Source organism: Lepidothrix coronata, unplaced genomic scaffold (assembly GCF_001604755.1).
Source record: "Lepidothrix coronata isolate B3197 unplaced genomic scaffold, Lepidothrix_coronata-1.0 Scaffold91, whole genome shotgun sequence".
Taxonomy (NCBI): Eukaryota; Metazoa; Chordata; class Aves; order Passeriformes; family Pipridae; genus Lepidothrix; species Lepidothrix coronata.
In genome coordinates this window covers 1,264,073-1,289,877 of record NW_016690271.1, presented here as the reverse complement: position 1 = coordinate 1,289,877, position 25,805 = coordinate 1,264,073, and the positions used below count along the sequence as shown (strand labels likewise).

General features: G+C 42.3%; 1 protein-coding gene across 2 annotated transcripts in view; it reads right to left on the bottom strand.

Annotated features, from left to right (window-relative positions):
- Positions 1-25,805, bottom strand: part of PPM1E (protein phosphatase, Mg2+/Mn2+ dependent 1E) — a 65,066-nt gene that overhangs the window by 7,813 nt on the left and 31,448 nt on the right. For both annotated transcript variants that reach the window (XR_001875922.1, XM_017821659.1), the window contains exons 2-3: positions 5,497-5,615; positions 687-886 (exon numbers count right to left, since the gene is read on the bottom strand). Coding sequence is in view for 1 of the 2 variants with exons in the window: in XM_017821659.1 (XP_017677148.1) it covers positions 687-886; positions 5,497-5,615 (319 nt within the window). In the remaining variant the exon portion in view is untranslated. The remainder of the gene's footprint in view (positions 1-686; positions 887-5,496; positions 5,616-25,805) is intronic.

Here is a 25,805-nt window from a genome sequence, read left to right as displayed (position 1 = left end):
CCACATAAGGAAATTAATGGGGTGGAATGACCCCAGTTCCACTAAACCTTCATGTTGGTAGATTTTCGTGGGAGCTGCACCCCATTGTCCTGTAAGTTTTGTGTCTGTTTGGGGTTTTTTTACTTTCTGTCCTTATTCTTGCTTTTGGCTTCTTCCTCCCAAGTGGACGGTTGAAAAGCAGAACAGACCTACCCCTGGTTACCACCTGGCTTCAGTGATGGACTGTAAGGTCCCCCTTTGTCTTTGCCACTGGTGATGATCTCCCACACCTGGACATCCTCAGCCAGTGGAGGCTCCAGCCTTGGTTTATCTCACAGTAGTACAAGTGCATCAGTTCCCACTCACAAGAGCAGGGCTGCTTTCTACACAAAGACAGGGCAGTCCTTGAGCCACTGTGGGAGCGGCTGCATCAGGATGGGCCAGGTACAACCTTTGTGTGGTCAGGTGACATTTCACCAGAAATCTGTGCAAGTGGCTGTTTTGTTGTATATACCCTCTGTGGAAACTGCCTGTCACGCTGTGGTTACACCAACACCAACTGAACCAACTCAACACCACGTGTGTCCCTGCACCGCCAACCCTGCTCAGGCCCATCCCATTTCATCCCCTCAGCAGAAGATGCCCCAGTTTCCCCAAGAATGGAAACCATTATCCTATGATGTGTCTCCCTGGTGATCTGTGCTCACCTCGAGGTTGAAGAGCATGTTGAAGTCAGGGATGCAGACGTGCTTGTCCTCCATCTTCCTGCGCATGTTCTTGATGGCGTGGATGGACGTCTCGTAGTAGCGGTGGGGCTTGGGCTGCAGGGGGAAGTCTTTCACCCAGTTGCTGCAGATCTCGTGCAGTTTGCTAAAAACCAGGCGGGCCAACTTCACTGTCTCGATCTCTGGGGAAGGCACAAACCACAAATGAAAGGCTGAGAGTGTTACTAATTGAAATTTTTTTTCCCTCGCATACATTGCAGAGATGAAACAAAACCGTTTCAGCCAAGCAGTTGAAATGGATGTCAACAGGGAAATTCTGGGCTCTGACGCATGAAAAGGGGAAGCCAAACTCACCACAATCAGCATTCATCAGTAAGCAGCTCATTGTTTGTTTGTCTTTTCAACTTAAACATTTCCCTGTGCCTTTGGGGAGCTCATTTGCAGCATGAGAAAAAAATGAAAAGCAAGTACTCTTCCCTCAGCATCCAATCCCCCCGTGCCACTCTGCCCAGGGTGGTGCAGCTCTGACAGGGACTTTGTCATGGCACGTACAAAACCCACCATCCATAACAATGAGAGATTGGTTTGGGACCCAATTCTCTATTCTAAACACCATTTCACTGCAGAGCCGAGGCAGAACAGTGGAAACAATCTACAGGAATTAGCAGTATTACTTCAAGGTGTTCTGGCAGTGCTCACTTTCAGCATTGCACAACTCAGGTGCTGCCTCAGTTATTTCCAGATTTCTTATTATTTCCATACTCCTGACAATGATGTGTCAAAGAAATCTGCATGAGCAAGTGAGAAAACCATAAAGGTCTCAAATTTAGGAAAATGCTGAACTGTCACTCCTGAGAAATAGGCATTTTAAAATGTGAAAACTCAGGCACTTGACATTTGTTCTGAAATTCAGGGCAGGAAAACAGGAAGTAATCAGAGCTGAACACATCAAAATCTCTTTGTTCATGATCGTTCACCAAAGGCAGAGATCTTCAAAGCTGAAGGCAGCAATCCATGAGTGCCAATCATTCCTGGAGGAGGAGGGGCTCAAATGCAGGGAGGAGAGGGGAGTGTTACAGCATCTCTTGGTTCACAGGAATTCTGTGAAGAGACTAAAATCAGCATTTACTAATTTCTGACCTAGGCCTACACAAAATGTGGGCTACAGTGACCAGGGAGCCAAGGCCTTTAGGAACAAGACACATTCCCAGCTCTGTTGATTATGAGTTGGTTCCAGTTTAATCTACTAAGCAGCCATGAAGCTGGAAATACACTGTACCCATGACTAAAAGGAGTCTTAGCTTCTTGATCCCACCAGTAACAGGCACCAGTTCCTCACACCACCTGTCCAGCTCTCACCAGAGCCACCAGAAACCCTTTCCTGGGTAATGTGTTTAAGCAGAGGGCACGTACAGCCTGACGTGTCCAAATGATATTTTCCAGAGGGAAGGCCCCAGACTTGCTCCTCCATTTCTGGGCAGAGATGAAGGGCAGTGGGGTCCGTGTCGGGGTACATGTGAATGTCACGTGGCTGCTCCACCTCACAGTGTCACAGTGTCACTGAGGGAGGACAGGAGTGAACCCCCTGGCTGTGGGTTCAGATCCTCAACACCCTTCCCAGTGGGGATATATGTAGTGTTGGCATCGTCAGTAATTGCTCTTGAGGTTAAAGCAGCAGAAAGGCCCACAATGGTTAACCCACAATGGTTAACCCACAATGGTTAACCCGCCCCCTCACAGCTGGAAATTACTCATCAATTGTTAACGTTGCTGCCCTGAGCCAGAGCTGACTCAGCTGTCACTGCGGTTGTGTCACTGAGAATCTCATTTCCCTCCTGCTGCTCCACAGTCCCCAAGGTTGGAAGTAGTGCTTCACTGCACCACAGCTGGTGGGAAAGCCAGCTCAGGCACTATTGTTCCCAGAGACTGACTCTTAGGGTAAAATCAGGGTAGAAAGAATACCAGGAATTAGATCCTGATTTTTAGCACCATATTTTATGACTTCTCTTGAAAACACGGACAGTTTGACAACAGGGGTCAGAACCCACATTTATAGACTTGTCATCAGGCCAATGGCCAAGGTTTTCCTTAATCTGGGAACTCCAGTTTCCGACTAGTCAATGGTCCCTTTGTGTCTTGGCTGCAGTAATCCCATCTCCCAGTCCCTGGAAGGGCTGGGGAATGGGATGGTGTGATTTGCTTTGTGATGTCTGCTGGATATTTTAGATATTTTAGATATCACCACCATGTCAGAGTCACTACCATCCAGCCTCCTTTGGTGGTTCCTTAACAATGCCAAACTTCCACGTGATTATCTACCTCCACACAACAACCCAAAACTAAAGGTCCTTCACCTGACCTTTCAAAACAGAAATCCAGCATCCTTCAGTTCTCATGGAAACTCTCTTGCTCCTCTCCAACTGGAAGAGTCAGTCATGGCCTGTGACTCAGATTCTGTTCTTGATATCCAAAGACACACAGTCACCCCAAATATAACAAGCCCATATTCTTGCATTCCTATATTTGTGGACTCAAAACAGTTTTCCTTCATTTAAGATTTGCCCTCTTCTTTCAGGAAGCTTCTAATTTCCCTTCCACCAGCACACCCATGACTGCTTTTACCACCCCTGAGTCTGTGCCATGATTTGTCACATTGCAATTCTCCGAGTGAAATGTGCCACTAAGGAAATTTGAAATTACTTTTTTTTTGTCTTCTGGCAAATTCAAACTTGAGGCAAATCAGGTAAATGTCTCCTTGTATTACACAGAGTAAAAATCTTCCTGGGTTCATAAGAAACACTGACAGAAGTGGATATTAAAACCAGCCAGCTGAATTCAGCTTGGTTTCACAAACAGCATCAGGGCACAGTGAACTCTGAGCACAAAACTTCAAGATGTAGAACTCCCATTTTTATCCCCTGCTGCAGTTTCCTCTGTTTTCTTTCAAAGCATGACAGTCTCCCTGTGTGGCACCAGTGAGGGCAGGTCTCCTCTAACTTCCTACCCGGGTTTCTCAAGGGACTCCCCTAGGAAGGCTCACTAGGATGGAGTTTTGCAATGAAATCTTCAGTCCTGCCCAATTCCCCCAGTTTTGTTCTGGTTTTCTAGGCCAAACCTTCCATCACCAGGTGATGAAGCACTGATGGAGCCCTGGCTCTGCTGGGGCTGCCCCATCCCTGCAAGTGTCCAAGGCCAGGTTGGATGGAGCCTGGAGCAACCTGGTCTGGTGAGTGGCATCCCTGCCCGTGGCAGGGGGTGGAACTGGGTGGCCTTTAAGGTCCCTTCCAACCCCAACCACTCTGTGGCTCTAATTCTGTGATCACTTGAGCTCATGTTCTCTTTGGAAAAATTATCATTTATGGCATATTATTTGAAATTGCAGTGTTTGTATGAAACCTTTGCTCCACTATGGGCCAGAAGATGTTCTCTCTCTTCCTCTGCCCTTTAGCTTCTCGATTTAACTTTTCACATTGCATCAGTAAAGTATATTTGATTTCCAAGTACCTTCATCGTGACAATTCACCTCAACAAACTGCATCTGGAGTGCTATTCTTAGTGCCTGCTCCAGTCTGTTCCCATCTCAATCTACGTTTGCATCTGTCTTCCAGACTCAGATATATTTGAGTGGCAATTTCTGTAGGTGTGAGGGTTTTGTGGTGGTTTTTTTTTTTCCTTTTTCTTTTTCTTTTTTTTTGTTGAATTCTTTAGATATTCTATGTGGAGGCTTAGTCAACATTTCCTTGGAGACTGTCAAATATTTATGCACATCCCAGAGATCTCAATTTGAAATTAATGAAGGCTGCTCAGTCAGAACAATGACAAATCTATTCCATTTACCTGCTCAGCAGGAGGAGGCAGCAATACCTACAGAAAGGGAACCCAGAGCATGTTTTTCTGTTTCTCAGGTTTCCAAAGGCCTCTGGGGAATGCAGCTGAATCTTCCTTTTTGAAGAGCCAGATTTATAGATCCTCCTTATCCCCAGAATAATTCACTTTTTTTTTTTTAATCAAAAAAGGAAGGAATGGACAAAGTGGTTTAGTGACTGTATTTTCAAGATCAAATGACAGAATTCCTGTCAATACATGTGAGAAACATCGTTCTTTGTTGTAACGAGCAACCCAGCATTTTTCAAGGTTATTTAGGCCAGCAGAGTCCTGAAATGATTTCAGGTGCATGACCTTGAGCTGGATGCTGCAAAAATCTTCTTAGCCAACAAAGATAAATGAGGGAAAGGAATTTTTTTTCCCCTTTTAATCCTGAGATCTCTTTATACTATCTTTTGCTAAAACTCTATAAAAAAAAATTCAAGCCATAGTAAAAACTACACTGGCTGAAATAATTCAGAATTAAATTCTCTCTTCCCACATATATTTGACTTTGCTCCAAGGATGAGGGAGGACAACTAGCACTTGCCAGCAGAACCACATGGTCTAAAGTGCTGATAAAGAAATTCAGGGCCATCAGACACAGCTATGAAGGTGCACTTAAAAAGAAGGAGTTATTTCAAAATGAGAAAGCTTTGACCAAGAAATTAGTCACTGCCTGTATCCGAGTGGTAGGGAATTCTCCATTAATCTTTTTACATCAGTGAGGGATATTCCTCTACCAGAAATCCAGTCCAACTTCATTTAGCTGGCTGGTAGGAGGGACTAATTTGAGGAATTAATGAAATTCAGGTGGTCAGACAAGATGGATCACCGAAGTCAAAGCTGACCTTAAAAACCTATGAATTATCTGCAGAGTGTTCCAGTGCCCAGTGCCAGGGCCAGACCCCCCCAGGGAGGCACTTACGTATGATCCCGTCCGCGTTGTCCACGTGCTTTGGTAGGAAATGTGCCGAGAGGTCGCTCTGCAGGACCTCGTCTGAGGTTGCTCTTGCTAAAGCAGCGGCCAAAAACGAGGGGCAATTACTGGAAAAGAAAAAGAGAAACACACCAGGAGATATTTTAATCTGATCCGGGGAGGTCGCTCGCAGTCAGGGAAACGCAGAACTAGTTTTCACCAAGACTCTTCTCTACCAGACAGCACCACAACCCTGCAGCAAGACCTCAGACTCACCCTATGGATTTTAGTAACCCCGTTTCACTCTTATGTTCCCTGTTACTTAAGTTTTAATGGTCCATTTCATAACCTCTATTTAAATGCTTTTCAAATCTGGACTTGAGCCCCCCTGCAGAGCCTGTCACACAACCCTGGTTTACCCCACGTTTTCTACACGTGCATTATACACTTTTATCTTTAGCCCAGTCTGTCCAGTTTCTCCTAAGAACTGGAGTCAGAATTCCAAAGGATAGGAGAAGTCCTCAGATTTCAGTGTCCAAGGCCTCTCCAAGGGGCACTGAAAGCTAAGGCTGAGCCATAGGAGGCATGATGTTGGTGTGCATAAGGTTAAAAATTTCCCTTGTGAATGATCTCTATCCAAAGTGAAGTGGCTTTAACTCACTGTATCTTAATTAAACCTGGTATGTCCCAAGATTAATTAATCTATAGCAAACCAAGGCCACTTTAATGTACATCCTCTCATTCGAGAGGAGTTTAATACCTCTTAATTTATGTATGACTTTGTATTTCCCATTGGTCAGCCTGAACTTCTCCAGGTGTCTCCTGACACAGCCTGAAACTTCCAGTTTCCATAGATACGATTGGTGTCCTCCATGAGACATATCTCCTGTCACAGGAGCCAATGTCAGTCTCAGAAACTGTCCATCAGCAAGAGAATTCCATGTCAGAAGTCCAGGGAACAGGCAATGAGCATATGCACTTCCTGAGCCTACTCCTTCTGCTTGTGCCCAGTAAGTCTGTTGGGATGTTCTTAGTATGGTTGGAGAGGGGATGTTAACTAGACACATCATTCCAACCAAATCCGGAGCAGGAAAACTTCTACACACAGAACTGGACTCATCAGCCTTCGTTCTGGAGCCTGAGGAGCACGTGGTGACTGTCACTTCCATTCACAGCTGGTTCACTGCCCAGGAAAAGCCCCCCAAACTTTCCCACGTGCTGTAGCTTCAGAGGGAATCTGAATTCCAGGAAAAAAAAAAAAAAAGGCAGGATTGCTACACTTGGGTTGTTTTGAGAAGCCATTTTGCCACCAAGTTTTCCAGATTCTTGGTGCCAAATGCTGCTACAAACAGTCAGATTATGCAACAGTTAGATTATACACACAGGGTAAGCCCTCCAGCCCTCATTGTTTACCATTCAATTTATCTAGAAATGATTTCAGTGTAAGATTAGCAATGAATAGCTTTGCCCAGCACTGTCCATGAGACCAGTGCTGGCCCTTGAAGTTCTGCAGAGCCACTCACACCACGTTCCCACCCCGTGCAGGAGCCTTCCCTGGAATCCGAGCCGAGCATTCCGCTCACGCAGCACTCCAGCCTCGGCAGCACTAATGAACCTCGGCTGCTGGGGAAATCAGCTGCCTTAGGATGGCTCTGCCCAGCACAACACAGGCACTCTGATCCTCTTTACCTACAGCAATGCCCGGGATCAACAGCAGGAAAACACAGGGGGACCTCCGTTACTTGTGGCGCGTGTGGGAGCTGATTCTCTGTCTTGTCTTTTCTGCCTTTATTACACTCAAAAAGGGCAGGTTTTTCAGGTCTGTTATTAGCCCAAAAACTCCAGAGTGGTGATGCTGGTTTCTGGTTGTGTTACATGTGATTCCCATGTTACAAAAAAAGGGAATAGAATGCCTGGGATAGAATAATGAGATGTCAGCAGTGATCAACACCACAGGAACCTGAGCTGCTTTGCCAGTCCACGGCTTACCCTGACCAGCTCGGGGCTGGAACTTTTTAGGAAAACCAAACTTGTTTTGTGTCCCTTACAAACAATCCCTCCCTGATGGGCAAAGAGGGAGCCTGGTTAAGAACTGGAGCAACAACAGTTGCTAAAATAGAGACTTGGGACCTAAACAGCAGGAAACTCTGCTCTGCCTGGGGTTGGAAGGTGGGACAGCCACGTCTATGAAGATCCAGAGTCGTGAACACTCATATCTGAAACTTTAGATATTATTTTAGCCACAGTGACAGATGACACAATCGAAAGGTGCATTTACAGGGTCATGGAGCTGGACAGAGAACTTCTCCAATCAGCTCCAAGTGCTATTTACATGTCCCCACAGCCAGTGCCAGAATTCCACACAGCAGCTCTTTATCCAGCCAGAGACTGCATTTCCATTACAATGCTGAACCTACACAAAAAGCTGCTAAAGATGTTATTAGATAAATTAGAGGATTTTAAGTACATCCTTCCTGATTCTCTGGCAGCGTAGGTGTGTTTAGAACACCCACAGTTGCATTGCAGCAGTCCTGGAATAACTCTGGTAAGGTAATAAATCAAGCCTAAAAGTGGGCTGTTTCCATCAATTAAGTTTGAGAAAAACAGTCTGAGGTGGGTTTAACTCAGCCCACATATTATTATGTTACCAGCTTAACACACAACTCTGCTCCATCCTGATAGCATTAAAGAGGGGAAGACTTTCTAAACGACTTTTCTGAGCTATTCCTCTGTGCTCTAAATCTAATCTAAGCTCTCCTACTAAAAGAAAGAGAGATGGCAAATTTAAAATTCTTACTGCATGGGAATTCACCGCCAGGGTTTGAGCAGCTGATCAATGTTGATGGGAAAGGTAGAGAAAATAAATCAGCTGAAGGCTTTCCTTCTATGTCTGGCCACTCTTAGTCCTAATAATAACAGCTGCTGGCCCAGGAATTAATTGGCCTTGACATTTGTTGATCACAAAGCTTCTTATGTGGCTGTTACAGGGCTGTGCCATGTAAGCAGGGAAGTGACCAGATGCAGACAGATGACTTCCTCTTCCTGATTAGCTCAACTCAAAATTTACTTCTTGTCCTTGGCTCCTGGGAGGACTTTAGTTGAATTACTTTTTCCCTTCAGGTGCAGCAGACTGCACTGGAGGGTTTTTACTCCTTTTAACGTAGCTGTTGAAATCAAACCACTCTCAGGACACTTCATTACTGTTCCACCAAGACAAATGAAGACTGAGGTCTGGGATCTTTGTTTTCCTCACGTGAGCACCTACAGCATCCCAAACAAACAGCAACAACCCCTACTCTGGGCAGACAGGATCCATGGGGGACTGGAGGAGCCTTGCATCCTGCTGCTGGCACAACTAGGGATTACCTGCTGAAAATAAATTCTTCTGCCACATTCTAGATGCTCAAATGCTATTAGTCATTAAGTTTGACAAATTGGAACCGGGAGGGCACGATCTTGTTTAGCAGAGAGCTGAGAGCTAAAATGCCTTTGTCTATTCATAGCTGTGCCACTGACCTTGGACGAGTCACTTCACCACTCAGACCTTCATTCCTCATCTACAAACAAGGGATAATAATGTCATTTCCTTGGGGAGAGGAGGAGAGGGAGGAAGGCTGTAGAAAGCTTAATTCAGTGTTCATAAAGTACTCTGGAATTTCTTGATAAGAGCACAACTGAAGTGAAAAATATCAAGATGAGAGTGGGAGATATTTTCAATCTGTAGAAGATTTATGGACCTTTCATACTTTTTATCTGTTCTCTATTCTCAGATGCTGCCAGAAGTGCTAAATGGAACACACAGGCAAACAACAGCTTGAGAGAGGCAGGTTCAGTCTGAGGTAGCTGATAACTCGTGGGCAGCAAGAGCTGCACCACACCAACACATTCCTACAAAAGCTGATGCATCTCAAAAGGGGAAAACCACAAAAGAAAGTCCTTAAACTCAGTGATGCTGAAGTTCTGGATCTGTTGATGCTGCAGACATGGTACTGCCCCTGAGCAAAATACCCAACGAGGGCCACCAGTGCTGAAAACATGAACACTGTCGTGGTCTGGAGTCACTGATGAGGCATCACCAACCCAAACAAAGCCAGGAAAATGGACCGAAACATACTGGGCCTTTCAAAGGCCAAAATGGTCAGTAAATCACAAAACATACAGTGTTCCTGTTACCTCAAGAATCCCCTGACACTACAGAACAGCAATTGTTTCAGTTAGAATGAAGCATGATTTAAATAGAAACGCTATTCAATCTGCTGAAGCACAAAAATCCACGGGCAAACAGGATAAAGCAGCGTGTTTGGTTTCACACAGCAGGCCAAGACCAAGAACATGACCCGAAAAGAGCCAAGTACAGCACATTCCCCAAAGCCCTATAATTTACTGTGCTAGTAAAAGACTTTGTAGGGATGACAAGCTAAATGCACCCTTTCCAAAAGACATTACAGCAGGGATACAGTTTAGGAAACACTTCTGTTCCTGTGGCCTGTTACAAGTTCTTGTTAGAAAGCAAGTTTTGCCAGGTTCAATTTAAGTAAAACCTCATTTGTCCCCAGCCTGTATTTACAAAATACTCCCAAGTCTCATGAGACTTCTTCCAGATGGAGCTTCGGATCCAGCCTGGAAGCTCTTTGAAGAAGCCTTTACAGCCTTTATTATTGAAAGTTCCCATGCTGTGAACTGCAGCAGAGAATTCTCTGGGAAGGTCCTTTGGCTGTTTATCCAGCCCTCCCTTCATCCACCTCCTGTTTCCATGGCCTTCCAGAAGGACATGGAGCCAGCTGAGGGGCTTCTGTTTGTCTCCTAACTCCTCTAGGTCACACAGGACTCAGAGAGGAATGTTTTGTGAAGCAGTCCAAGACCCCAGAATGATTATGGATGTATCCTCTAATTCTGCCAAGCAGATGCTATTTCCAGCTCCTGTCTCGGCAGGATCTCCTCTCCTCACTCAGAGTGTGGCTCTGACCCGTTGCTGTTCTGCTGCTCTGCACAGCTGGGGAAAGTTGTGATGCTTATTTAAAGCCTGCTCACGGTGGACAAACAGAGTGTAGGGTTTTTTTCCTAACACATGGTGAAACCCTGCACTGGATTTTAGCTGCTGCAGCGAGTTACTAAAAAAAACCCCAGCGCGCACACACAGAAAAAGAAACAAATAGAAAAAACAATGCACCTTCTAAAAGCTTGCATAACCAAAGCTCCTTGAGAAGTCATTTGAGCTGGCAGTGTTGAGACAGTAAAGATGCTTGATAAATCTGTTTGAAGGAGCTGAAAACGTGCCACCCAAGGAAGCTGCTATCTATAGGCTTCCCAGAGACAGCTGCCTGGCCACATTCAAAACCATTCTGTCCTTGTGCTGACAGTTGTAAGCAACAGAAATATAATACACAACCATTACAAAATACACTCTTTCTGATGTGTTTACCATGCTCATGTCTATACAGACACTGTGTTTATCAAATATTTAGCCTTTTGCATTGTGTTCACTGACATATTCTAGACCAAGTTTATATAGATATTTCCTGTAGTTAAGTCTGTCTTAACTGAATGTTAAAAAAACCCCAAACCAGAGGAGCACTGCTCATCAGATAACATCTGCAACAGCTGGATTGAGATGTGAAACAAAGTTGGAATGATGCTACTGGAATTTCTCCATGTTCTGCTGCTTAGCAAGTCAGTCTTTCCTCCCTCCAGAGGGGGAAGTCCACATGACAGTACATAAAGCGAACAAAATGTAAGCAAGAGAAAATAAAAAGGTCACCTTTGTCTCTTTGATGAGGTCCAATGTCATGAAGGGCAGTGTTTATCTAAAAAATAAATGCTTGCTGACCACAGAGCACTCCTAAGCATTGGGGATTTAATGACTGCCAATAAAGCAGCATTGACACCGAAGGGGTGAACTGAGAAGAATCCAAACCACATAAACCAGCTTTTACAGAGCTCTTCTGCTGAAGAGATTGCCCCTGTGTTATCTTTGAAACCTAATTCTATCATTTCTCTCACTCATCCTCACAATATGGCAGTTCTGAGGTTACTTATATTCCAATCTCAGGAGCTGATGCCGTGGCAGCTTTTAAAATGACAGAAGTCACCGACTGTAACACCAACAACCCTTAAGAACCCAAGATGAATCTCCCAGGGGCTGAAAGCCAAATTACTGCAAGAAATTGAATTCCCAGAAGTTGCTGTATGATGGTTTTCTTCATTACATCAAAGAATTGAAGACAGAAGTTTGTTGTTGAAAATTATATTCCAGGACTTGAGCCCTTCACAGGATTATATCCACCTGTTATTAAAAGAAAGGAAAACCTGGACTTTGGAGGAATGCAGGAAAAATGAACCACAATCCATGAACCTCTGGTACAATACTGAGATGTTAAGGATGTAACTATATAGCAATTTGCCACTATCTAAATCAGAACCTTTTCTATTGGAGGAGCAAGATTCTGAGGAACTGGATATTCTTTCACAAAATTTTAATTACTGCCATAAACACCTTTTACAAAATTATCATTATAAAATTTAAAATATACCAGCAAGCCACATATATGATGGCCATTGATTATAAAACTTAGATCTTTAGTATTCAGCTTTGTAAATGTGAACACATAGTAAAAATAAATTTGTTTTCACCCTATCATTAATTAATCAAAACAAAGATAATTTATTGTATTACCCACTCATGTGACTTCCAGGGATTTAAACTGAGAGAAAAGACCCTTCTGGTTTTTGTTGTCATTGTTCTACAGGGATTAGGCTGCATGTTTGCACAGCACATTCTCTGCTCAGGGTTTCAGTGACACACACTGTGTCACCAGAGTCTTCTGATGCTCCAAAACCCAGGCACTGCCCACTTGGGATGAAGCCCCGTGGATGCAAAGGTGCTGCTTACCTGCAGAAATACCTTTCTTCACTGGAAAACCAATGTCAACAACAGTCACCTCACGGGGAGTGTCTCTGCCAGACCAGAGGCCTGTTTAAAAGCTCCACAGGACATTAAAAATGTCATTGATTTTCCTCTCTTTGGCGCTCGCACAATTCCAAAGTCAGCATAATTCAATATCTTTTCTACTAGTTCCATTAGCAAAGAAAGGAATCCATGCTTCAATCTATGCTGCCTTATTGGAAAAAGTAATTTAATTTTACATCTGAAAGTGTGCCAACATCAGCATAAAACCGTACACAGTATACATCAGATTTAATTTATAAATTCTGTACTTTGTCAAGATGAAATGAGATGCTGTCTAAAATCAATGAGAGTGTCCAAGCTCACTCTGAAAGCACTCAGAGATATTCTTTTTATTTTAGCTATTTTATGTCCTAGCTGGATTTTTTTGATGATTTCTCTGCTTACTATAAAATATTAATGACACAGTATCTAGAAAAGTTCATGTTGCAGAAAACTTTGTTCCCTCAGGCACACTTTGCCCCTAAAGGTTCAGGCGTATCCTTTCCTTACCACTGATTCATGTCCTGTTTTTTCCTCTCTGTTTAAAATAAACTTTCATTGATACTTCCCTTAACTGGAAGGGATATCCCATAAAATCTGATGTGTCCAGAAATACAAGTTAAATTAGAATCACCCAGTGCAGAGCATCTTTTTCTTTGGGATCAGATTAACATACCCCCGTCCGCTGATTACTTTCAAAAAGAAAAATGCCTTGTGCTGTTGTAGTTAATGACTTAATTTCAAATAAATGGAACCAAATGCTGCACAGCAGCACACACCACGCTCTACTGCAGATCATCATTAAGGCAAACAAATGGCAAATGACTCCTTTAAAAAGGGGGGAAGACGATGAATCCACATTTGCCCGTTCAAAGGAACACCCCACAGAGCCAGTCCCCCAAATCTCTGTGCTCGTGTTCGAACGTTTGTGTTCAGGTAACTGAGAAAAAAAAAAATAAAAGCTGCAGGCCAGGATTTCCAAATGACATTTGATCACTTCACTTCTCTCAACCCATTGAACAAATATCAAATCTAAGGCAAAAGACACCCCGGAAGATTTACGAGCACTGAGTCAGCAGCGAATGTTCTCCCGCTCCTTCTCCCTCCTGTGCAACGCAGTCCATCATACAAATGGCTTGGGTGTTTATGCCAGATGTAAGATTAGATAATTAGTCATCCAAGTCCTGCATGTCAACTCTTTTGTGATAAAAAATTTATTCCAAATGCGCCATTTATAATCAGTTGACTTGCAAAAGCACTCTGGTGTTACACGGTGATACATCTTGTGATGTACGGCCAAGCCCCTGCCCCTGCGCGGGAACACGCGCTGTCCGTGCCGGACCAATTCCCTGCCTGATCCCAGCCCTTCCAATGGCTCGTCTGCAAAACAGGGATAATGATATTGACCTCTGGAAAGCAATTGCAACACCAGTGATGAAGTACCAAGAACGGCCAGATATTGTTAATTAACCCTGAAGGGGGGATGGAGTGAGAGAGCAGCAGTTCCCTTGCACTGATCCCAGAAAATCCTGCTGCTCTTTCCCGACTTGCAACACAAAGAAATGAAAAGCAAACATGAAAAAACAATGCATTACCTTCAAAAATAACTTTACAGACAAACATATAACCATGTCTGTTAGATTCCAGCATTATACAGTGGGGCACAGAGAAGATTATATTGGAACCTCAAATTCAAAATTACTGATCCTGATGCCCTACAGATCAAGATGCCAGAGAGATAAACAAGGCTGGTGCTCTTTAGAGGTACAAACCCCTCCTTACTCAGAAAGACCACATCCTAATTCCCACTGTCACTTGTCCTTTGCACAATTGCAAAGGATAACAGCAGGTTTAGGGGTTTAGGTTTTCTCTTGAAAGGATAATCGACATTTTTCAGCTATCCTGTTTCACATTAAAGTCCCTAATGCATTCTGTTCTACTGAGCCACATAGTTATTTCAGTCATTCTTAATAAATAACAGTTGCCAGTAGTAGTTAAGCCAACAGATCTGAATTATTTATAGTGTTGAGGAACAGAACAGAAGATAAAATACATTAGGGCTTTTGGTTGTTCTGGCCTGAGCGACACAACGGCAGCCTTTAGATGTTTTTCCACGGGCTGTAAAATATTCTGTTTCCAATCCTAGTTTAAAAGATTTCCTAAAGAGACAGCAGCCAAACCCACAGCTCTCCATCTTCAGTAATCACATCCATGAAGAGCAGGTGAGAGAGAGTCCTCCAAATACAGTATTTTATTTAAAAAAACCCCACAACAACAAACAAACAAACAACCCAAAAACAAAACAAAAACCAAAACCCAAAACAAACAAACAAATAAAAACAAAACAAAAACAAAACCACCAAAAAAAAGGCACAAACTTTGATTTGACTGGACAGGTCAAAATGGCTATTTAGGATTGTTAATCCTAAATGATTATTGTTAATCTTAAATTATTATAAATAAGCAGAACTTATTTATTTACAAGTTATTTAGCATGGCTTTACACCCTCCAGTTAATGACCTAAAAGCACCTCATGGTGTTGAACTCAGTGTTTCTCTTCTCCTTTGCCTACAATCCACCCTCTCTTCAGCTGGAACAATGCAAAGATATCTTCATTTTACAGTGGCAGATCCAGCTCCACATTCGAGGCTGGAGCATGGAAATCTCAAGTCCTGTCTCTCCTCTGTGTCTCCTTTTTAAAAGGCCACATCATGAGAGACTGAACAGACAAAAAACAACAGGGACAGAAATTACCTTGACAATAACTTGACAAATTATGTCAAACACAGATGTTGAGTTTAATGCTCTTTGTAGCTCATGAGGTGTGTTCAAATGCCTGTCTGGATGGGCTGGTGGGATAACGCGTCCCTGCTGAGCAATGTCTGGGTAGAAATTCGGGAATGTCTTGCTTTCCCACCTTGGCCTGACATCACAGGGGGCTGCACCAGGACGAAATTCTCTCCACACAGTCGATTCACAGGGAGAATCGTGCCCACAAATGACAAGGAGAGATTTCCACTCGGATGCTGCCGAGAGAACTGGGGGAGTAGTTGTAGCAACACAAGCTTAAGCCAAACCATTTTCCTTTTATAGTTCACCTTCCACTTTCTATATGGATCTATTTATGCAGGAAATGCTGCAAATTGTAGCATCTCTAAGGAGTAAAAAGAATAATAATAAAAAAAAAAAAAAGAAAACCTGGAGAGGTAAAACACCAACCAAATGTCCTCCTACTAAATACTAATAAAACATAGGAGGAATAACACTTTGAGGCCATGTCAGGTAATATTAAGGCATCTCAAACTGGCTCCATCACATGCCAGACTGTGGGAATGAGCCACAGGATCCCAGGGAGAGGCAGGCTCGAGTGACAGGGATCTCTGTGCTTCCCTGCTCCCACTTCCTTGGCTCAGCTTCCCCCCCTCCCAGCTCAGAGGTTTGCTGACAATGTGCCCTCTGAGGTTACCGAGGCAGTCAAAGGGAAGATCCCTGTGTGTCCCAGGAGCAAGAACACTCCAGAGATGAGGAATATGGCTTTGCATGGGGCCTCTGGAACACACAGCCTGCAGTGTGCAGCTATATATAGCTCTTTTTGCTCACAAAGGCTCTAGGAATTGATTCCCAACAAGCTGAGGATTTCCAACAAGCCTGCAGTGCTGTAGCCTCCCTCCTGTCCTGAAAGGTACAGTGAATTATTTCAAACTTGCAAAACACATCTTAAAATGATTTAAAATTATTTCCCAGCCCCATTTAAAAACAAATCTGTGTTCACGTTCCAATCACTGCTAGGAGGTCAACTCAAAAAAAAAAGGAGCTGCCACCTTTTATAGCTGTGACATTACAAAGAAAATCTTGCCAGATTATAGGCACTGTGTCTCTACCACGGACTTCTCAACACAAAATCTCCCACACAAATTCTGCCTGATGTTCCCCAAAATCTGGGGCTTTGTTTATGCAAAAAAGCAAAAAGAAAAAAATAAATCACTCTTTTCTTAAAATCTTCTCTGTTCCATTTGATTTTGTACCATTAACACGTTCAGATCACCCTGCCCCAATCTAGTGCAGCTCATGTAAGAATTACCCAAGAGCTCCTCTTTCCCTCCACCCCCCCCAAAGGAGATTGTCATCTTCTCCCCTAAGCTTATTATTAAACCTGTGATCTCTTCACAAGACGGACGAGCTCTAAATATAAGAAAGAATCTGTTACATAATAGCCCAGGAAAGGAGGCAGCACCCAACAGCCTGTAGGCAACAGAGCCTGGGTAAAGTGAGAGTGGGAAAGGGATGGAAATGTGTGTCACTGTCCTGCCTTTGCCCAGTGTGGTCCACACAGAGAATATTCAACCACTGTTGAATATTGAATGATTAAACTTCGGGGGGTTTATCTCTGTGGAAGGTGAACGAATGCAAACAAGCAACATTTACCTGGGAGTTAATTCAGGATGTGGCAAAAATTTTGCTCAGATCAGAAGAAAATCTGCCTGCAACACGAGAGGGCTTGTTTGAAGCTCCCTGACCCAGGACTGTAAATAATCCCCCGTGAGGACTGACTCACCCACGGCGATGAGTAGGCTCAAAGCTTCTTCAAATGGAGCAGTGTCACCACTATAATCAGCAGTTAAGAGAGTTACTGAGGAGCCACACTATCAATTACACTGGTAATACATATTCAGGGAGTAAGTGATATGCAGACAGAGAGAATATGAAATCAAAACATTAATAAAAAATAAGGAACCTTTGGAGACAAATTATTATCTTCTATGTCTACGGTGCTTTGTGCGTTCCTAAAGGATTTAGAGGCTAAAAATAAATGATTACTTCTACCAGCACTGACATCCAAGCTACCTTGGATGAAAAACAGCAAATTGCTAACCATGGATAGCAAGATTACACAACTGTTTTGAACAAGCAGCAAGGAATGGACCATGTTAGAGAAAACAGCAGGACTCTGTAGAGAAATCGAGGCTGTCCAAGCTAAAATATAACCAGAATAATGTGAATAGCATCTTGATTTTCTACACCCATGATGGGATAAAAATGAGAAAGGTCAGAATCCTCTGTCTAACTTGATATCTCATCCCCTAATCTACATCATCCTTCTCTCATGATTTTTTAGCATCATACTGAGACACTGACTTGAAGGAAAATACTCAATACACACACACACACATATATAAAATACATAGAATATACAATAATATAAATACCTGTGTGTATTTAAACACACATGTGTGTGTTTAAATATGAACAATCACCACAGACTCCTTGGGAAAAGAAAGAGGGAAGATTATTAGAACAAGTAGAAGATCAAAGATCACACAAAATCACCTAGTTAACACAGAAAAGACATCATCAAAAACCTGGACCAAGTAATGTTTTGAAAATAAATTCAATCACTTCTGTCTCCAAAACACACAATGGTAATGATAGTGATGTTGGTGGGTTTCAGTATCTACCAATGATAATGGCCTGGAAAAGATGAAGAAACAAAGAGGTCTCTGCAAGCCCCAGTTCTGGACTAAGGGCAGCAGTAAAGTAGAATAGTAATTATATAATCACAAAAGAACAAATTCAGGAGGAGGCAATCGAGAAAAGATGTTTATGTATGTTTTAGGATGAAAGAGTTTAGAGAAAAAACATGAAAGTGCAAGAATTTTTAACTGTCAGAAGTAAAAAAAAAAAAAAAAATCTGTATTCTATACCCACCCTGAAAATAGCAGTGACTGGTTTCTGTTGGGTTTAGCTGTAACAGTCTCCTAATAACACACAACTGGATCTATCAGAAGTACAGTCAGGCAGCACAAAGACTGCCTCAAGGGCAGAGAGTTTCAACTAAAAATACAGGTGGTGCACCTGCATGATTGAGCTTTTTAATGAGGCATGGAGTCAACAGAAGAGACACAACTGCCATGGCTGAGATTGAAAATAATATACCAAGGAAAAAATAAAGATTAGGAACACCAGCTGAGCTCGGAGATAACACAGGCAAAGTTACTGTTAAAGCAAGATTGGAGTTATAATAACCCAGCAGGGGTAAATTGGAAGATGTAACATGATAGGAGCCCGAGCTCTGCTCCCAGGTCTGGGTCTGACAAATGACACTTCTGCCAGCAAATCATTTAATCCCTGCACATTCATCCATCTGAGTGTCAAGGAGGTTTATTGCCTCAAAATTTTAGAAGAGTACCATGAAATTCAATTCATTAATAGCTGAAAACTATGCTTTAATCCTTGGATTGAAGGTGCTGGCAAAGGACAGCATATTTACCAGGTTAAGGCTTCCCCATAAAATGCTTTTGTATTTACTTCAGTGAAGCCTCATCTGTTTCTGTCCTGTTTCAGTTCAGGATTCCAGAGCACTTCCCAACTTTCCCATTTCTCGGTCTCGGGTCAGAGCTGTGGTCATGAGCAGGAACAGCAGAGCCACAGCTGGGACAGGCAGGAGCAGTTGCTCCCATAATATCCAGAGAATCCAAGAGGAATCCTGCACTTCACCCACCCAGTCACAGAGATTGTTCTGAGTCTTACTTAAGAAGTACAGCGAGAGGCAGATGGGAAAACTACAGGGGGTGTGAAAGAGTAATCCAGGTCCAAATCTTTCCTGACGTTAATGAGGATGAAAAGTTAGGGGCTCGATCTGGCATGAGCAGAAGACCCTCAAAACCTCCAAAAATGCAGATGAAGCACCTTCCATAATCAAACTCAACTGTTCCCTCTAGTATGAGCAAAACCAGCCCATCCAAAAACCTTTACAAGTGTAAAATACTGTGGATTTTGAGGTATGCAGAAAAAGGGGCATGTTCAGTCCTACACTGTATTTAAGGGTTAGACAGATATTCGTCAGCTTTGCTTTGCTGTTGCAAAACTAAAAAACCAAATTCAAATCAGATAAATAAACTGTAGTAAAATCAAATGTGGAGGAATGCAGGGGCAGCAACATGAACTCCTCAGGAATCAGGAAAATGAAACAAGTATAAGATGTTATAGTTTTGTTATAAAACAACAATGGACTGATGACAAAAACGAAACTTTTTCAAAACGTGGTGTTTTCTAATGTTCAACCTGTTCCTTTTGATCAGGGCTGGTTATATAACCCTCAGCCATGCCACAGTTTTGCATTTGATTTGTAGATTTTTTAGTAGTACCAATCAATTCATTCCCAAATAAAGCACAGCAAGGCTGGAGCCCTGAGCACTGATTTACTTTCACCTGGGACAGATGGCAGGGAAAGAAAGTGCTCATGACAATAAAATAGAGATGTAAAAACCCACAAAGCAAAGGAAAAATGATGCACACAAAGGCTGGAATTCCACCTCACTGCCAGCCAAGGCACACCAGGCTCTCTCACCCACCAGGGCAGGAGGGCTGAAAAATCCAATTAGGAAAACTTCCCAGGCTCCCTGTTTATAGCTGGATATTAATCCTTGATATTTAGGATAACTTGTCAATGCACAGTTCTCTGCTGCCTTTAGCTCTGGGTCACATTATGCTGGGGAAAGATGAGCTGAATTCAGACAATACAAAAGGATAAATTACCTATTTTCTTAAGTCTCGTGTAGCCCTTAAGGGACCACACGTTTTATTTATTTATTTAATGTTGGATTTCTCACACCTTCTCTTTTTTAAGAAGATAAAAGGATTAAAATTTCATTAATCTTCAGTAGGAGGCATCACAGGGAACAATCATAGGCCTGGGCATGAGGGAAATGGGTTTCTGTGTTTGGGGAAGGACTTGATAGCTCTGATACCCTCCCTCTCCTGTAGGAATGGCTTAAAGGAACAAAGGAGCATAAAGAAAAATTCAATATTCTTCCTCCTGCAAAAAGTATTGCCCCAATCTACCTAGCAAAGAAAGTGGAGAAACTGGAACCAAAAATTAGCATTTATAGTCACTTCTTAAACACAGGTCTGGTCTTGTTAGAAAGTAAATGTCCATTTTGATAGCAAATTTTATTTAGGCTGAAAAAGGAATATATGTGCCCCTTTTAGCATACATGTTGAGTTTAATGTGATTCCAACTGAAAACAAAAGTGAATCTTACTGATTTTAACACCTCAGTGATCAAAGCTTTTCTCTGATGTTTAGCAGCAGAAAGCTTTGCAGGGAAAAGAACAATAATGTGCAATAGGACATGTCTGAGTAATTGTTCAGGTTTGGATGTCTGGAAAGAGAGAAAGAGAGAAAGAAAGAAAGAAAAGGAAAGAAAGAAAGAAAGAAAAGGAAGAAAAAAAAGGAAAGAAAGGAAGAAAGAAAAGGAAGAAAAAAGAAAGAAAGAAAGAGAAAATTAAAAGAATGATTGAGATTAATTTGCATACTTGCTGCTACAATAATTAAAGCCCTCTTTCTTATAATGTGAATGTCTCAGGCAATTCATTCATAAGGGAGATTGACACACTGATATATTTTACTTCCAAGTTGGAATGTATTTTCTTCCATTGCAGACACTCTCTGGAATATATTAAAGGAAATAGTGAGGAAGACTGATAAGAGCAAGAAACAGTGAATAACATTTAGTCAGGACTGCAAATATTTCTGCATCCTAAATCTGCCAGAGCCCCTGATACAGGGCCAGGATGGCAGCAACAATCAGACATTTGCTGCTCTCTGTTGAAGTTAAGTATCATATTTTAAAGAATCTAAAGTAGCAACCAATTTAAAAAAAAAAAAAAGAAAGTAAACCCCCAGATTTCTCACTCCATGTATTTAATATAATGTTGTTTCCTGATGAAACCCTTAGTAGGTGGGAGTACTCAGGGAGACACTTGGATTTACATAAATTGGAGACAGAAAAATGCTGTTAGATGAAGTCCATGGCACTGCTTGGTTGGGATTGAGTCTTCCAGTAGCAATTACACCAGGCTCCAGACAGACTCAGTGCTCAGTCTCAGGCAAAATTCATTATTTAACTTCAGAATATGTTCTTAAAGTCTACTGCCCTCTCCTTTATAACATTAGCACAATATTTAAAGGTTGTTCATGCACATCAGGCAAACTCTAAGTTATGATTTTGCCTTGCTTTTAAATCCATTCTATCATTGTCACATGAATTTTAAATATGACTCCATGCCATTTCTGATAACCTGATTTTTACCCTTTTAAAAGGAGCAGTACACATATCACAGCCACACTCAGCAGTTAATATAATTTAATGCAAAACTACACACAACTCTAAAAATGGAGAGTGGAATTTATTTAAAAGTTCTGCTGGACTCAACTTGATATAGTGCACCATCATACAGGGCAATAGGTAATAACTCACAATTTCTTCCCCATAAATGGTCAGTAAATTCAAATACTAATAATTCTTCTCTGAGAAATTCATCTGCTAAAGACCTAAGTGAAGGTCTAAGTGAGTTCAAAGCCACTCACCAGGAGACACCGGGATTCTCAGCTCGGCAAATGCAGGAGAGATTTAAAAGAATCATCCATTTGCTGTTTTGGCACAAAAAGCCCAACGCTCCAGGAGCAATTTCTGTGCATAAGAGATCCAGGATGGAAATAGCAAAGAGCAGGGAGCACACCCAGGAATGCCTGTTGGAAAGAGCTTTCTGAAAGGACAGATAGAAACTGGAAAAACAAAGCACAGACGCGCCCCACAATTTTCACAGCGAGGCGGCTCCTCTGGGTTTTTTCGAGTTACAATTCAACTTCCCCTTTGAGAGAGCATAAAAAAAGACATTCAGATTTGAAGAGAAAGATGAAAAAAATCAAAGTATGAAGGATTTGGAGGCTGTCATAAAAAAAAAAAAACAAGCACAACAGATGGCTAAAGAGGGACTGCACGCCCCAGTTCACTTCTGGGCCCCTGGTCCCGTTCCTACGCCGATGACGCCAGCACAGCCCCTCCAGTGAATTCCAGCCCAAGGATCACGGATTATCCCACATTTTGCTGGAGAGGAGATGTCTTTCACAGGCACTGGGTACTCATCCAGAGTCCTCAAGCTGCAGCCACTCCATCCATACATGGATACATCCTGTAATACCTACAGGATTCAAGGGTAATGTCTGTTTTCTGCTATTTTTTTTTCACCAACCAAATGACTTCAGCTTCAATGAAGATCTTAGTTCTAAAAATGGGAATCAGAGTGATGAGAACGATCAAAAGTTTAAAAAATGTTACCCATGAACAAGTGATGAAGCAGAAGGAAACACAGGAATTCACACACGGAACACTGAGGCCGAGGAAGACAGGAGAGTGTTTTCCTTGTTAATGGGGAAGGGACAAACATTACTGAAAAAATTAACAGGAGAGATTTGGATTAGGCAGTGAGGAAAACTTTCCACCTGTAACTGCCATCACCAAGAACTGGAATATCCTGCAGAAGGAGGTTGTGGGATCTCCACTGCCAGCAATTGAGACGAGGTCAGAAAAGTCCCTCCCAGGATATGGTTTAGATTTCACTTCTACCTTGAGGTAGAAAGATGGACTCAACGACCTCCTGAGCTGCTTTTCAGCCCTATTTTCTGTGGCTTTGCTATTCTATTAAAAACATGTGAAATTCCCCTTAGCTCTTTTCCTTAAAGGAAGGAGGGTAATTCAAGAGCCTCGGGATCTCCAGAGCATAGCCCTTAATTAATTAACCTCATAACGTAACCTGCAGTAACATTGTGCAGGGCTGTGTGTGCCCCCTCCAGCTCCTGTCCTACATACCAGTGTCTTCTGGCTACAGAATTTAGAGCTTGATCAGGCAGAGCTTGGTGTGTCCTAACTCTCTGGAATCAATGGGAATTGAGGTGACTAATTAAGAATTGTAATCAGGCCCTTAATCCAAAGCAATAGAAAGACATGCCTTCAGAATCCGATTAGCTGCTTAATAATTCAAAACAGGCACCGAATAATATGTTGACTGCCTGGGAAAGAGGCATTTTTTCTCGGACCCAGAGCCTGCTCTGTCTCACATTTCCACTTAACACCTAAGGAAGGAGAAGCCAACCCCCTGACAAAGCAAAATCTACACTGACCATAACATTTTGTGGTTGTTCTCAGCCAGAGCCGCTCATTTATGCTCATTTATGGCTGTAAAACGATGCAGGACTGAAGAACCAGCTCTTCTACATCTGTTTGTAAAGAATGATTCTGTGAAGATTTCAGCTCTTCTCTGCCCTATTAAAAATTTTTTTAAAAATCTAATTTTTTCAGGAAGCATCTCCCATTTAGCCAGATTTTTGGGTCCATTGCCCTGGCAGCCTCTTGCTTGAGCAACACTCTTTGCTGATCCAACACTCTCAGCCCAGCTGGTGATAATCAGAATTGAGAGACTTAATTACTGTACCTTTCAATAAGGATTTCATTTTATTTTTGTTCTTTCTGCTGCAAATGCCCATGAAGCACAGGGTCACTTAAGCACAGAATTCAATTTAATTATCCTCACAGGCATTTTTATCATTAAACAGGTCAGCTTATTAAAAAAATATCTTGATTATGAATAATGGAAAGCCTGGCAGGCAATCCAGGGGAGCTTCACTCTGAAAGCTCCCACATCCATGTGTTTGGATTTGTTTACCAAGCACTGGGCAAGGTCCCACTGAATGCACATGACAGCATTAAGTGAAACTGCATCTCATATTTAATTATAAGCGGATTTCAAAGCTGATTTATCGACTTTTTTCATGGCAATATTCAGCAGTATTTGTAATGTGGACTATTATCTGCTAATAAAAGCAAGGAATGAGAAAACCAACACAAAAGGCCGTTGGGTGAGAATATGACACCGTATTCCTGAACTGGATCCGGCCCCATCCTTCCCAGGGCACGGAATGGTTTCCTGTAAGCAGGTCCATTGCTCAGCTAGGACAGGATCCTTTCCCAGGTAGGACACTGCTTTAATTACATGCCAGGCAGGATGTCTCTGATGGACTATCCTCACGTGAACCAGTCCTGAAAAGAAAAATCCGCGCTGTTCATGGAAGACTTGATGTGCAAGGTAGGAGAGAGTAAACATTCGGGAGAAACAACATCCTGGAGAGCAGAGAGCAGCAGAAAAGCAAAGCTGTTTTCATGCTTGGGTCTTTTCAAGGCAATCATTTGCATATTTTTGCTCTATTCCATATGCAATTCGGTGTAACATGATTTCTGTGTGCTATTTATAAGGCTAAGTAGTCAAGGAGCTAAACATACTGTGTGTTTTATATATCCCTTTCCTTTCTTCTCCCCATTTTCATCAACTTTCTGTTTTCTAATGGTTCAACAGGCCTGGAACTCATCTATTTATTTAACTGTATGGTCAAATCTAATTTGAAAACCTGTTGTTATTTTTAACCACTTGCTGTATGCATAAAAAAAAATAAATTAATTCGGTTACTTTAAGCTAAAGGTAATTACACAAGGATGCAAAGCAAGTTTTTACTGACTTCCAGAACATTTTTACTTTCATCTTTATATCCTCATGACACAGAAAGGAAATCAAACTGCAGCAATAAAAAGCTGTTACAGAGAATGATCTTTAAGGGGCCTGACTGCAAAGCCAGTTCTTGTCTGGCCTTGAAGACCATAATGGAGCACTTTTGTAATTCATCCAGGATTACTTTATGATCCTGATCACAGATAACCACAAACACACGGGTAGCTAAAATGGAAAGAGTAAAAGCAATTTCTGTCCTTGGGAAAAGTTGCATTTTGCTGATTCATTAAGGCATCCAGACATAACAAGAGCAGCAGCTCTCAGAATGCGAGGAGACCACGCGGCGCTGCCGTGACACTGAATTCTCACGGTTTCATTTTCCATTTCCTTTCCTACATAAAACCAAACATGACACAGGCACAGCCCCACAAAACTGGCCGAACTACAGGAGCCTATGGAAAACCAGGAGCACATGGATTTTGTTTGGCATCAATTCACTCGTGGTGGCTGATGTCAGAGGTTCATCGGTGTTTGGATTCAGCAGAGTTGATGCATTATCTTGCCATAAACAGAGCAGTTTATTAAAACAAGGATATATCCACACGTGTCCTTCTCACACCAGGGGCTGATGTTGCCTCCTCTGTAACTCCTCTCTCCTGCCCTCAGCTGTCTCCTCTCACAGCTGTAGAACATCCCCTCAGCTGAGGTTGTCCCTGTCCTGTCCAGGCTGGAAAGAGCAGCAGATTTCCCAGTAATATGATGAGCTATTTTAGCTCTGATGATTCAACTTAATGTGTTCCTACAGAATCCAAGGCTGACCTAAGATCTTTCAGGTTATAGCCTAAGGAGTAACATTAGTCTTATTAGTCACAAAAAATTTCCAAGACCAAGTTTTGTATGGAAACAAATCTGAGTGATAAAAAACTGCAGAGAAAATACACATATTTGCTTCTGCAATGTAAGTTACACTGAACTGGCACTAAAAGATGCTTAATAAACTCCAATTAGGTCTCATACTGCTTACATTAAT